At 46.3% G+C, this 13960-nt stretch overlaps 2 protein-coding genes across 9 annotated transcripts; both read right to left on the bottom strand.

The window, feature by feature from the left end:
- Positions 1-2428: 2428 nt before the first annotated feature.
- On the bottom strand, positions 2429-7137 carry CIART (circadian associated repressor of transcription). The gene is made up of 6 exons (XM_064588473.1): positions 6332-7137; positions 5175-5603; positions 4931-5006; positions 4420-4498; positions 4196-4307; positions 2429-3086 (listed from the first exon to the last, which is right to left on the bottom strand). The coding sequence occupies exons 2-6, from the start codon at positions 5538-5540 to the stop codon at positions 2688-2690; spliced, it is 1032 nt and encodes a 343-aa protein (XP_064444543.1). The 5' UTR covers positions 5541-5603; positions 6332-7137; the 3' UTR covers positions 2429-2687.
- A 679-nt stretch (positions 7138-7816) lies between these two features.
- Positions 7817-13889, bottom strand: CUNH1orf54 (chromosome unknown C1orf54 homolog). 8 transcript variants are annotated; one of them, XM_045896729.3, is made up of 6 exons: positions 13831-13889; positions 12621-12704; positions 12133-12191; positions 11641-11736; positions 8602-8703; positions 7817-7905 (listed from the first exon to the last, which is right to left on the bottom strand). In XM_045896729.3, exons 1-5 carry the CDS (start codon positions 13874-13876, stop codon positions 8605-8607), a joined length of 384 nt encoding a protein of 127 aa, XP_045752685.1. In that variant the 5' UTR covers positions 13877-13889; the 3' UTR covers positions 7817-7905; positions 8602-8604. The 8 variants fall into 8 exon arrangements, with proteins under 8 accessions (XP_045752685.1, XP_045752688.1, XP_045752689.1 ...); XM_045896732.3 differs by having other exon boundaries at positions 8602-8700; XM_045896733.3 differs by lacking the exon at positions 8602-8703.
- Between the last annotated feature and the right edge of the window lie 71 nt (positions 13890-13960).

Below are 13960 nucleotides of genomic sequence, written 5' to 3'. Positions count from 1 at the left end.
TAAGGGAACACCCACACTCCAGAGCAGGCAGAAGTGGGGCCATTAAGAGATATGGAAGTTGCTGCCAGGTAGGTAAGAGGAGAATTAGGATAGTGTGTTGTCATGGGATCTAAGGGAGGAGAGTTTCAGTAGGTAGCATCAAGAGTGTCAAATGCTACAGAGAGCATGAAGCACATAGGCTTTGTGCTTGGATTTAGCTATTGATTAGGTGGAAGCTACATTAGAATACCTGATCCTGGGGGCTCCTGGGTGGCTCAGTCTGTTAAGCGTCTGCCTTCAGGTTTGGGTCATGATCTCGGGATCCTGGGATCAAGGCCTGGCATTGGGCTCCCTGCTCAGTGGGGAGTCGGCTTCTCCCTCTGCCCCTCCCCACTGCTTGTGTGCTCTCTCAGTAGATACATAAAATCTTTTTAAAAAAATTTTTTTTAAGATTTTTTTTTATTTATCTGAGAGAGAGAATGGGAGACAGAGAGCATGAGAGGGGGAGGATCAGAGGGAGAAGCAGACTCCCTGCCGAGCAGGGAGCCCGATGCGGGACTCGATCCCGGGACTCCAGGATCATGACCTGAGCCGAAGGCAGTTGCTTAACCAACTGAGCCACCCAGGCGCCCTTTTTTTTTAATTTTTAAAAGAGATTTTATTTATTCATTTGAGAGCGAGAACATGAGCCAGGTCGGGGTGGGGGGAAGTAGGGGGAAGGGCAGAGGAAGAAGCGGACTTCTGGCTGATCAGGGAGCCTGACACAGGGCTGGATCCCAGGACCCCGAGATCATGACCTGAGCATAAGGCAGATGCTTAACTGACTGAGCTACCCAGGCACCCCCGAAAAATAAAATCTTAAAAAAAAAAAAGAATACCTGATTCTGTGTGATAATTAGTGACTCTGGAAGGTGCACTAGAGTGACAGTAGCTAAGCTGCAGGAGGCTAAGGCTTGAGTGGTAGAAAGGAGTCAGAAAGATTAGACTGTCAACAATATGAGGAAAAGATAAGAAAGAGGACAATCAGACTCAAGAGATGTTTTCCGGAAGGGAGAGACCTGATCCCACTTATGGGAGGAATAAATATTATTTGTAGGAGAAATAAATAAATAAATAAATAATTCAAGAACAATGTGAAGTTACAAGATAAAGAAGGGATAAATGATACAGCAAAAGTTCCAGAGGAGAAAGGTAATCAGGAGCACAAATGGAGAGGTTTGCCTTAGAAAGGAGGTCATGTGGGCCGCCTGGGTGGCTCAGTTGGTCAAGCATCTGCCTTTGGCTTAGGTCATGATCTCAGGGGTCCTGGGATCAAGCCCCACGGCTCTTTACTCAGCAGGGAGTCTGCTTCTCCCTCTCCCTCTGCCCCTCTCTCTGCTCATGCTCTCTCTCAAATAAATAAAATAAAATAGAAGAGAAAGGAGGTCATGTTCTCTGAAATCAAGAGACAATTATTCCCTGAGAATGGAGGACTTGAGAAATAGGGGAAAGATGTATAACCAGCTGTGAGAAACATGCTAAGTAGCCAATAAACAGTAACTAAAATGACCAAGTAGTCTGATACACTGCCAAGACTTAGGATGGGAGAAGACATAGTTTCGGTGGAAACTGGGACAAATAAGTCAGAGTGATATACAGAGAAGGGCAGATGCAGATAAATTCACAGACTTTCATGTTTGCCTCCCGATAACACTAGGTAGCTTTCCTTAGCCTTGCACACGCTTAGCCGCAAGCTTTTTTTAAATTTAAGATTGATTTATTTATTTTAGTGGGGGAGGGGCAGAGGGAGAGGGAGAGAGAGAATCTCAAGTAGGCTCCATGCCCAACATGGGGTTTGATCTCACAATCCTGAGACCGTGACCTGAGCCAAAATCAAGAGTCAGATGCTTAAGCTTAACCAACTGAGCCACCTTGGCGCCCCTCCTGCAGCTTTTTGAATCAAGATGTGGCTCTGCATGTGAGGAGACTCCCCATTATGACAGTTCTAGGGCACCCCTTCCTCTTCAAAACTGGCAACCACAGTGGCTGTTCTGGCTCTCGTGTCCCTCCTCTGGCCGCAGTAGATGACATACGCATTTATCCACAAGCATCAATAGCTCCCATCAAAGCAAAGAGCTATCCCAGAGCAGAAGAACCTGCTAGTCTGGGCCAGCTGGAAGAGTACAAAAGGGAAAGGTACTAGTCTCTGAGACTAAATGAAAACACAAGCTCAATTCTGAACCCTGTAACTGTCCCAGGAAGTTTTCTGAACCCTGTAACTGGTCCCTAGGAAGCCAGCAGCAGAGTCTCATTTGCTCTCCACAGGATTTCTATCATCCCATCCAGACTTCTAACTTGCTGGAGCTCACTGTCACAAACATTCCCATCCCCTTTCTTCTCCTCTGCTGCTCAGAGGATCAATATTGGTATTTTAAGCAGAAAGTTTCAACTTCCTTTAATCAACAAACTCTTTAGGTATAAAGTTTCTTTAATCAAAAAGGACTTCTCTTCCCTCAACACAAATGCACACATTAAAAGTAAAAAATATATATGAGAGAGACATATATTTACACAAATTAGAAACCACAGTCTCAAGTCCTGGATTAGGGGTTGAGAAAATGGACATCAGGAGCAACTGGAGGATGGCTTCTCATCTGCTCTAAATGTCCCACAGTCATCTCTCTGGCCATGGTGGGTAGACCAGGACCAGATAGGGTATAGCTCCAGGCTTATGGCAGAGTTACTGGCAAACTGTGGCAAAGAGGTCCCTCTCCGGAGAGCTTCTTAGGATCACCAGGGATGACCACAGATGCTGTAGCAGGTGGAACTGGAGTGGTTGGGGGAGAGTGGGTGAAGGGCTGCACTCCGTGCTGGACAAAAAGGATGACACCAATGCTGGCTCCAGTGCCTAAAGGACCATGGCTAAAGGAAATGGTACCTGGGGAACTGAGGGGGGGGTTGCAAATTGGAGTGGTGTGGATCCAAGTGAGGTGCATGGTTGGCCATTCAGTGAGGTGCCAAGGCTGCTTTGGTTTCAACAGCAGATGTCCTAGCTGTGTCTGGTCCATCTTTTCCATTGGAGGTGCAGGAGAAGAAGCAGCTGAGTAACTGTGGTGGCTTGGAAAATGCTAGAAGGGGGAGACGAGAAGAAAAAAAAACATGTGAGAAAGCTTTCAGATTAACTCCACTAGGTTGCTTAAAACTTTTCTTTCCTGGGGGACTCTGTTTGCAATGCAAACATACCTAGTTTTATGCAACAGCTCATTTTCTGCCAGGCGATGATTAAAAGTTTTAGTAACCTAGTTATACTTTCATTTACTTAACAAATACTTGAAGGCTTTTATGTACCACACATTATATCAGGCACTGGACATCCAGACAGGCGAAATAAAACAAACAGTCCCATAGGTTCTCACTATTTATAAAATAATTCATTTTAGAACTTCTTTTTTAAAAGTCTATTTTTAGTTGGAATCATCATTCTCCAATTTCTGCATTTAAAATTTTAATTTCCCTTTGTTGAGTTTCTCAAGAAATATAAATTAATATGCAGGCAAGATCCTCCTGCCTATTTTTGAATGAGTTATTCCCACAGCAATAATAACTGTGGTTGATTGAATACAAGAAGGACTGTCCGTTACCTATAGGAGACTTTACCCTCCCTGTAATTTGAGTACCCCATAAATACCCTATTGTTTAAAGGCACAAAAAATAGGTCACTTCCAAACGGGTCTAAGAATCTATCCAACACTCCTTCTGTGGGTGCCCCCTGGGTGCCCTCCTCCCCTCCCAGTGATATACCTGTTATGACCAGTCCTTGAAGCCCACACTTCCAGAGGGTTTGGTACAAGGATACTTGGGTAGGAGTAAAAAGAGGGAGAAGGAAAGAATTTTAGGGCAACAGAGGAGAAAGGAATTGTAGAGAAAAGCTAAGGACTCTTCCTGCATGACTCATTTGGCCAGGCAAAAAGCCTTCTGTATCTATGCAGAAAGCAGATAAGCTGCACATGAGGGATAGGGTTAAACTTCATGGAGTTCTTTGTAGTGATCAGAACAAAATAGAACAAAAACCATACAGGAATCAAGACAATGAAGGAAGGTGAGGCATTCCCTCCCCTGAAAAGAAACCTGTTGGAAAAGAGTAAAAGACTCAAGAGAAAACAGAAGGAACCCATTTTTGCAGGTACACTTCGTTTCCTTATATCCCCATCTCCCCCTCAGTTTTAGAAGTTCTTACCTTGGTCAGCTGGTGCCTGCTATTACCCAGTGATGACTTCTGGGCAGCTATATGAGGAAACCAAGTCTTTAACATCCCTTCTACCTGTAGCAAGGTTCCTAGGTAACGTTCCCTGTGAAAAAGACATTTCTTTAAAAAGCCATTAAGTGTGAAAAAGCAACAAGACAGGATTGTAGATATCTCCTTTTTTATGAAGTACTGAGGAAAGAACCAGGGGAACTTACCCCATCTGTGGCTTCTGCAAAACACCTACAATACGATGGATTCTATCCATTGCCACGCTTTGCTGGAAACTGCTCAATCCTGGGGTCAGGGAGAGAGAAAGACATCAAGGGTTGAGATTCAAGACTTTAGTCAGGTAAAGGAAGGAAAGAACAGGGTTAAAATAAATTCACCTAAAGAAATTAAATCACAGGGCGCCTGGGTGGCTCAGTTGGTTAAGCGACTGCCTTCGGCTCAGGTCATGATCCTGGAGTCCCGGGATCGAGTCCCGCGTCGGGCTCCCTGCTCGGCGGGGAGTCTGCTTCTCCCTCTGACCCCCCCCCCCCCATGTGCTCTCTCTCTCTCTCTCAAATAAATAAATAAAATCTTTAAAAAAAAAAAGAAATTAAATCACAGAGGCAGAAAAGTAAAAATGTAGGCTGTAAAGATTTAAGAGAAATACACATTTAAAACATTGAGAGAAAGAGAAAGAGATGAACCTAGCCAGATAATTGCAATTAATCAGATAATTACCTCTCTCAAATCGACCCATCTTCAGCCCATTCAGTAGGTCTGTGAGAGGGCGGATGAATCCTTGAAGCTCTTTACACTGTAGGGAAACAGGACAAAGGCTATGAAAGGACTGAGAATTGCCCCTACAGTACTGTTCTTCCCCACCTCCAAATCTGGGAACCAACACTCTCTTCATTGGGTCCTTACTAACCATCTGGGTGCTAAGCCATTCCAGTATTGTCGACTTTCCTCTGCTTTCTCTTACCTTCTGAGCAAAAAGCAGGTCTCCTTCTGTGGTACAACCCTGGATGATCATGTTGGTCTGTAATCCACCATCTCTTGTTCTTTTGACCCCAGATCCTGCCATGGGAGAAGCCAGGCCCCGCTGTTCCAAGTGAGACGCTGTATGTTGGTTGCTGGAAATCTTGGGCCGTTGCCTGCACCGGATAGGACCGGGGCTGGGCCGAGAACCTCCCCTTTGCCCAACAGGGTCTGACCTGGGGCCACGGGCCGCCTTGTCCTCCCCCTCACTATCGGAGGGGAGGCCAAAGTCACTGTTCCCTGGGGAGGTGGAAAAAGAGGAAGAGAGAGAGTAGGAAGAACAGGAAGAAATGCTAGCTGGAGAATCCATAGGTTCAGAAGCAGGTGCTGGAGAGCAACTCCGGGAGTACCCAACGATGATCGGAACCTGCAACTGAAGAGCAAAGCGAGGGAGTTTGTAACCATAATCTGGAAATTAGGAAATGGACCGGGAGACTGGGGTGTACTGTATGGGACGATAATACCTCTTCTCTCCTCCCCAGCATTACATGTCTCAGAGACTATAGAAAAAGTCATCTCCTCCGCCTGCCCCCCTCAATTAAAAACCTGGACTGCCCCTCTGGCCTCCGCAGAACAGCTTCTTAGTCTGACACAGACTCTGTTCTTTACTCCCCTCTGTTCAGAGTAAATTACCCTACTTGACACCTTCCCCTGACAGTTGTTCGCCAGGTCTGTTCCCAGCCTGACCCCGCAGCGAGGGCTACTGGAGAGCCCCAAATCTCCGGCAACCCACCCAGTGACCCTGTAGGGACCACTCCCCACAGGGACCTCACGCCTCTTCCCAATCTTTCTGATCCGGATCCCTGAGCCGGGACCCTCTACAGTCGCGCCTGCCACGTGATGCTATCCTTCCCAGTTCCAAGATCTGCTTTCGGTCCCTAAACCTACCCCCTCCGGGTCTGATCCTCTCGCGCGGATCGCTTCCTTTTCCTGCAAGCCTCCTCACCTGTATCGGTCGGCTCAGCCCAGGCTGTCTCCTGCTCCTTCTCCAACTCTGCGGGTCTCGGCTGCCCACCTCCGCCTCTCTCCCACTGGGTCCCGCCCCTTCCCCCTCCCAGACACGTGCGGCTGGGCACGTGCCTTCCCCCTGCGTACACAGACCTCGCACCCTCATTGGTTGACTGGCCAGTGGCACGTGACTCTTGTTCCTGAAGTTCACATCCCATTTGCTACAGCCTCCAGGGGCTCGGCCAATAGAGACGCTGGTAGGTGACGATTGGCTGGAAGGGAAGCATTCCGTGCCCCGCCCCTACATGCGGCTTGCGAACCGGACCCGGTGATGAGAAAAGGAGGAGGATGGAAAAAGAGTGGAAAAGGGCGGAGCCCGAGGCCTTAAATAGGATGATGGTGGGCAGGAGACGTGCGGTTGGAGTGTGCAGACTGGTTGTGCGATCTGAGGCGCGCGTGTTGGGATGTGGGACTCCGGGCTCGTCCTCGGTAGCAGACGCCCTCCCCCTGCCGCGGCCCCCCTCCCGTTCGAGCGCCTCCTCTCACGAGGGCAGCACGTGGAAGCCGTCAGCAACTTGGGTCTGCAACGTGTGTGAGAGAATGGATGTATGCCACTGTGTATCCATCCTCTCCCCCTCTGGGCCGCGCGGCCCTCGTGACTCTCGGGTCTCTGCTTCACCCTCTCCGCCTCCTCCTTCTACAAGTTGGGTGCCTCCTGCCCTGCTGGGTGAGGAGGGTGGGGACTGCTGCCGAGAACACCGCGTCCTCTCGCGCACTCCCACTGGGGCGGCTCCTCCGGCCCTTTCCTTACATAACCCGCCACGCACGTTACCAGCTCAGATGCCAGCCAGCCACGACTCTAGAGGTCAAAGACGAACTCGGTTGTTCCTGACTTTTCTATCCGGGGTCCTCGGATTCCTAGCGCAGGGAAAGGAGTATGGGTAGGTCCCTGATTTCCTAGATTATACCTTTGTCCAGCTTCATTGCCTTTATTTGTTCCCTGGAGAAGATTCGAAAGGCTTGGAAGGAGGGAAGGTGGCAAGTCCGGAGTTGACAGAGTCCGGAATTTACTATTCAATGCCCCTTGCAGTACTGAAAGTACAGTGCGGCGAAGGGGATAGGGGCTCAGGGACCGTGGGCTGATTGAGGCTGTGACACCGAAGCGACCGCAAGGGGGCAGCCCAGCTCTGATTAGGGTCTCGAGGACAGAGGAAGAATTAAAGTATGTCCCTGCCTGCCCTAATTACGCGCTGGAAAAGGCACATTGTTGGGGGTTGGGGGTGTAAGTGGAGGAGGGTGTGAGTTTTTAAGATCTATTCTAAGTAGTTTTTAATATTTTACATATGTTTAACAATGTGCTTATTTTATAAAAAGAAAAAAGTGTTCTACATAAACCTCAACTCTCTTTTCCCAAACACGCTGTCTCAACACCATGTGTAATAAAATATTAGAATTAGATGAAGTTAACTGTGTTGGTGCTCTTCTCCATTCTTCACAACAGTTCAGGTTTATTCACAGTCCTAATTATTCCCTCTAATTCTACTGCCACCTAACTCCCTTTCTAATCTACCCTTCCTATCCCCATATCCTGGTGCTCTCTTTAGCGTTGTGAGATTAGAACAGACCCTCACGAAGGAGTAGACAGTAACCAGATTATTTCATTTATTTATCTTCCAATTTCCTCTTCCCAAATCCCCATCCAAAGAGTTGTAGCAGCCTTCTTTCTCCTAAAAAAGGAAAGAAAGGGAAAAATAGGCTCAGGTGGCTCAGGAAGCCCCTCGTGGCCCCCCACCTCTATGAAAACTCCCCAGATTTCATATTCTGGGCTATATTTCTCCCATCTCCTGGAAGATGTGTCCCCTTCCCTCCTCACTCCTTCCTCTGGTAAAGCTCTTCATCCCCTCCCACCCCCCCCAATAGTTTTTTTAGAATCCCAATTTTAAATTCCTTTCCTACAGTACAGGCTTCTCTTCCCTCCTGCTTGCCTCCACCACTCTCCTCTACTGTAGGGAACCAACCGCCACCCCTTCTGCCTCTGAACTTTGCCTCTTCACTCTGCCAGGTTGTAGGGCACCTCCCACTATGCCCTCTGGCAACTGCCATATCTTAAACCACCTCCTGGCTGGAACCAGCTTTGATTCCTCAAGTCAGACTGGAAATCTGGAGAGGTTTCTTCCCTGTTTCACCTGCTTCTGCTGTAGGAGGTCCTGAAGTCATCCCAGTTCAGAAAAAAGTAAAGACTCTTGTTTGAAAAGTCTTTGCCTCAACATCTCCTAAACCTCTTTAAAATTAGATAAGATTTTTCTAAATGGGATCCCTTGTCCTTTAAGCAGCTGAGAATTCACCAGGCTGGAAACACTAGCCAGAGATATTGGGAAAAGGTTACTTCACGGACTCCCCAAGGCCAGTGGCTGCACTCTCACCTTCTACATGAAATATATGCCCCCCTGAACGAGGGCCCAGGACAGGAGGAGGGGAACAGGACTCTGCAGACTGGATACAGCATCGTTCAGATCTGGACTCTGCTAAAATACAGACATCCCCCCACGGTAGGCCAGCGTCATCCTTCCTACCATCCCTCCTCCCCCTCTGGAAGGATAGCCATCTCTTTATACCAACCTCCGTCTTCCTTTCTTCGGAGCTTAGAGAAAGATCCAGCTCTCCTCCCCATAACTATGAGGAGTCCTTTCCTCTGTGCCTTTCAGCCTCCGGAGCATATCGGGGAGGATCAACTCAATTCAACCATGTGTATTTTTTATCTGTTATGTGCATGACACTAAGCTTAGTCACTGTGCTAGGTGCTACAGCAAGGATATAAGTGTGATTAAGACCTCCCTCCTTTCTTCAGAGAGTTTACAATCTAAATGGAGCCTACTATGTACCTTAAAATCTTTCCCTGTCCTTGTCATCAATCACCAGCTTTCCATTCCTACTGACTCCTCCCATCTGTGTTCAACTATATTCAGGCTATACTTTGGTCCTCTTGCCCTTTTTGGCGGCTGCTTCTTTTTTTTATTACCAGATTTCTCAGATGATTGGTCTACACTCTCCCTTTCCTTCTTCACAATATACTCCCTCTCTAACTCCACAAAACCTAACTTTTGCTCAACCACTCAATTAAAACTTACTTCTTTGGAGCTACCAATGACCTCCTTTTCTTTGGACTCTTGGTCGCTTTTTATTGACTATATTAAACTTTATCTTCTAGATTCTATAATACAGACTTGGCTATCTGCCTGCCTCTTCAATCAATTCTTCTCCATTTTCCTGGTTGATTCCTTTTCTTCCTACTAACTACAGGCACAGTCATTGGCCTCTGGTCTTCTGTGTACCAGCTCTGTTGAGCTTGTCTACTTTCGTAACTGTGACTTTGCACTTAGAACTGCAGCTCTGACCTAGTTCAGCTACCTTTGGACACCGTCACCATAAATTCAGCTTGACCAGTACCTAATTTATACGTTCAGTCCTAAACCACTCTGACCTTTCACAGTTCCTATTTTGGTCAGCCATTTCCCCAGACATCCATATTCAAAACTTGTAAGCTATTTCAACTCTCTCCTCATTTGCTGCTCATTGCATTTTCTTCAAAATACTTATTTTTCTCCTCTCCCTTCAAAATGCTACTTCCCTAGTCCAAGCCTTTAATGGATTGTTTCCAGAATGATGTAAATCTCATGCATCTCTCTCCACTCTGTTGCATCCTGCGTACAACAAATAGTTTTTCTAAAATACCACTTTCGGGGCGCCTGAGTGGCTCAGTCGTTAAGTGTCTGCCTTTGGCTCAGGTCATGTCCCAGGATCCTGGGATCGAGCCCCGCATTGGGCTCCCTGCTTCGCGGGAAGCCTTCTTCTCCCTCTCCCACTCCCCCTGCTTGTGTTCCCTCTCGCTGTGTCTCTCTCTGTCAAATAAATAAATAACATCTTAAAAAAATAAATAAAATACCACTTTCACTGTATCTTTACCACACTGAAGAACTTACTAGGCTCCCCCATTGCTTATCTAAGTCCAGACTTCAGCCTGACACTTCAGATTCTCTTGTGATTCAGCCCTATTGCCTTACCTATGTGAAATAATCAAGCGAGTATTAGGAGCCTTATAAATTTTAATTTTTTTCTTAATTTTCCGCTGTTCCTTCCCATACACCTTCTCCTCCAATCATACCCTATCCCACTAAACATGCCATGCTTATTCCATCCCCTCACCAATGCTGCTCTTTTATCTGCGATTCTTCCTTCTAATTGTTTTCATACTTTCATAACTTACTGCCACTCAAAAGCTTACCTATCCTTCCAAGTTTATCTCAAACACAGTCATCTTCTAAAAGTCTTCCAGGCAACTCCAGTGTATACTGATTTCTGTCCTTCCACTGACTAAAACACTTGCCTATGTCATATGCTCTGAAATTTATATGTAATTGAACTTTGTTATGAACCTTTTCATTTTGTTCTAAATGTTTTGTAAGTGTTGAACTTGGGTTTTATAAATACTTTGAGGGCAATAACAACATCATAGATTTCCTTTTCATCATCATCAGCATCCTTCACAGTTTTTTTTTATTTTTTAAAGATTTTTATTTATTTATTTGAAAGAGAGTGAGAGAGGGAGAGAAAGCACAGAGGGAGAGGGAGAAGCAGGCTCCCCGCTGAGCAGGGAGCACGATGCAGGACTCCATCTCAGGACACTGAGATCACGACCTGAGCCGAAGGCAGACGCTTAATGGACTGAGCTACCCAGGCACCCTCCTTCACAGTTTTAGTCATAGGTTACATACACATTTAAGTACTATTGAACTGAAATTTAACTGTACCAAATCTCCCCAGTTTTCTGAATACAAGGTTAGTATTAAATCTCAATGGAGGGGCTTCTGGGTGGCTCAGTCAGTTAAGTGGCTGACTCTTGGTTTCTGCTCAGGTCATGATCTCAGGGTCCTGGGATCGAGCCCCACATCTGCTCCACACTCAGTAGGGAATCTGCTTGAGGATTCTCTCTTTCCCTGTTCCTTTTGCCTCTCCCCTGGCTCTCTTTCTCTCTCTCAAATAAATAAGTTAATTTAAAAAAAACAACTAGGGTCTCTTGGGTGGCTCAGTCGGTTAAGCGTCTGCCTTCGGCTCAGGTCATGATCCCAGGGTCCTGGGATCGAGCCCCGCATCCCGCTCCGCGGGAAGCCTGCTTCTCCCTCTCCCACTCCCCCCATTTGTGTTCCCTCTCTTGCTGTGTCTCTCTCTGTCAAATAAATAAATAAAATCTTTTAAATAAATAAATAAATAAAAACAACTAAAAAAAAAATCTCAATGAGAGGTATGATGGCCAAGCTGAGCTAGACACCTGCATTGCTATATTAGTTATTTGGTTCCTTCTTCCACCGAAGCCTATTATTTCAGCCCTCCCTCTGTTCTATGTCACCAGCCCTGGGGTCTGCACCCCCCTCCCTGCCCTGTCCCACCATCCCCAATCCACTCACTGGTTCCATTGTTTCAGGCTTCTGAGGGTCTGCACCTTCTGTTTCATGACTAATGGTAGTCTCTGCTGCTTCCCTTCCCTCCTTATTCAACCTGTTCTGCCCTCAGTAGGATCAAAAAACACAGTTATCATTGCTTCCATCCAACATCCTCAGAGTTTCTCTATTTAGACTCCTTCTCTCCTGCAGCCCCCATCCCCCAAACTTAAGCTCAGGAATCCTCCCTACTTTATGTTTGCATGGATTATGTACCCATCCCATTCACCAATTCCCCTGACTCAAGGACTGCCCCTCCCTCTCAATGTCTTAGCAAACCTACTGAGTTCTGGCTTTATTTTCTTCCCCAACTGTGGTTAACATATATGCTTTGGGACTTCCCAGTTCCATTTCACCTAACTCATTTGTGTTCCTGCTAATCATTTATATTTCAATATTGCTCAGTTTCTTTTTTAACTGTTACCTATCCCGACCCTCTTAGATGTAGAGGTCACTCACCTGTCTGTCCTCAGATTCAAACATGGAGTAATCAACAGTGAAATTTGCACCGAAGTCATCTGGGGAGGAGAAAAAAATCAGTAATGACAAACAAAAAAGGTAGCAGTAGGTCTAGAAATGGAAAGAGGAAGAAATTGCTCAGAATACTTTAACTTGCTCAAGTTGTAAAATTTACTGGTGTAATCTAATTCTAATGAACTTTAATGTTAAAAATGTTTGTGAATGTATCTGCATTTATATTTTCAACCTGGTATCTAAAATAATTTACAAATTTGAAAATCTTCAAATCGTTTCAACCAGGTTCCAAAGAACTGAAAATCGCTAGCTTGAGAAATAACATTATGAACCTTGATAAGGTCTTTGCTCATAGCTGAGTTTCTCTCTGATCTAGTTGTTCCAATTGCAAAGAGAAAGGCAAAGTCTCAGAACTAAGTATCCCCAAAATCTCTGTCCATCCTGCTATGCGTCAGAGCCTTATACATACTCACCATAATTGGGGGTGACTGTGTAATAATAGATCACCTGATAATAATCATCCTCTTCCAGTCCTTCTCCATCCTCATGTTCTTGTCCTATGGGGACAAGGACTAGAAGTCAGGGGGCATCTGGAACTCCTTAGCAAGGGAAGGACACCTGAAGTTGACCTCAGCTCTATCAATTTCTTTTCTCTCTGCCCCCCCTTCAAGGGTCTTACTATCTCACTGCCTGTGTACCTCTAAACCCTTCTCGGTCTTTGGGGCTCCATATCTGTGATGAGGCTTTTGGACTTGGGTTTTAGTTTATTGTTTTTTTTTATGAACATCTAATGTATTATTTGTTTCAGGGGTACAGGTCTGTGATTTATCAGTCTTACACAATTCACAGCGCTCACCATAGCACACACCCTCCCCAATGTTCATCACTGGACTTGGGTTTTAGTTCCGGATTCACTGCTAACTAGCAGAATAATGCTGAAGAAGCCACTTAACATCTCCTCTCTTAAAATGAGTCAGCTGGACTAAATGATCCATCTGCATTAGTTTTTCTTCCTTCCCAGGACTAAATATATAGATCAAGGACTCCAGGCCTCCTACTGAACACTTCCCTAAGCTCCTTAAATGCTCTCCCCGAACCCCAGGCAATGACACACAAATCTGGAGGAAAAGGAAACAATGAGAGTACCTGGCAGACTGGGAACAAAGGAGGGAAGGAGCCAAGCTACTTTTGGGACTCTCTCCTTGAGGAGGCCAGTTCTCCACTACCCTAAAGGCCACCCCCCATTTCTGTTTTCTTACTAATATAACGGTTTTTTCTCTGGCCCTCTGGGAAAGAAGATACCCTGGCTTCTCTCACTAGTTTCAGACTGCCCCACCTTCCAAGAGTCCACCTCTCTCCTCCACCCTCTCTGTAATCCCTCACCATCTTGTACAACTCTGTGGTGTCGGAGAGCTGAGGTGACTTGTTAGGACCTCCAAGTGTCCGGGACTCCGTCCACATCAGCTGTTTCTTCTTTGACAGGACTCTGCTTTCTGTCCCTTTTCCCGGCTCTACTTTCCAGATCCCACCCCCCACTCCGCCCTAACACTGGACTCTGGCACAGATGTGTGTTATCACTCCCCATCAAATTGCGCCTCTCACCCTCTCCTCATTTTTCTTTTCTCCCACCCCACTTATGATAGAAGACCTAGCCCAAAAGCTCAGGGAGAGAAGTGAACTTACCCAGGATAAGTAGCACAGCAAGGATGGCTACGAAGAGGACATCCATTCTGGATTCTGCACTATTGCTGTGAAAGTAAAAAAGGAAATTACAGAGTTTCTCACCAAATTTACCCCGCCTTCTGCCCTCCTC

Source organism: Mirounga angustirostris, unplaced genomic scaffold (assembly GCF_029215605.1).
Source record: "Mirounga angustirostris isolate CCGP_5_RB_7025 unplaced genomic scaffold, mMirAng1.0.hap1 SCAF_4, whole genome shotgun sequence".
NCBI classification, from domain to species: Eukaryota; Metazoa; Chordata; class Mammalia; order Carnivora; family Phocidae; genus Mirounga; species Mirounga angustirostris.
Note: the sequence above shows the minus strand (reverse complement) of the source record. Positions and strands in the feature narration are given on the sequence as shown.

What these genes read in the sequence shown, in the direction of transcription:
- CIART (XM_064588473.1), bottom strand. Translation starts at nt 5,540, where the DNA reads ATGGATTCTCCAGCTAGCATTTCTTCCTGTTCTTCCTACTCTCTCTCT. An exon ending in TTGCAGAAGCCACAGATGGG is followed by an intron (nt 4,308 to 4,419) that starts GTAAGTTCCCCT and finishes TCTTTTTCACAG; the next exon opens with GGAACGTTACCTAGGAACCT. An exon ending in GCAGGCACCAGCTGACCAAG is followed by an intron (nt 3,087 to 4,195) that starts GTAAGAACTTCT and finishes TCCCCCTTCTAG; the next exon opens with CATTTTCCAAGCCACCACAG.
- CUNH1orf54 (XM_045896729.3), bottom strand. Translation starts at nt 13,876, where the DNA reads ATGGATGTCCTCTTCGTAGCCATCCTTGCTGTGCTACTTATCCTGG. An exon ending in TTGAATCTGAGGACAGACAG is followed by an intron (nt 11,737 to 12,132) that starts GTGAGTGACCTC and finishes TACTGAGGGCAG; the next exon opens with AACAGGTTGAATAAGGAGGG. An exon ending in AGCCTGAAACAATGGAACCA is followed by an intron (nt 8,704 to 11,640) that starts GTGAGTGGATTG and finishes TCTGTATTTTAG; the next exon opens with CAGAGTCCAGATCTGAACGA.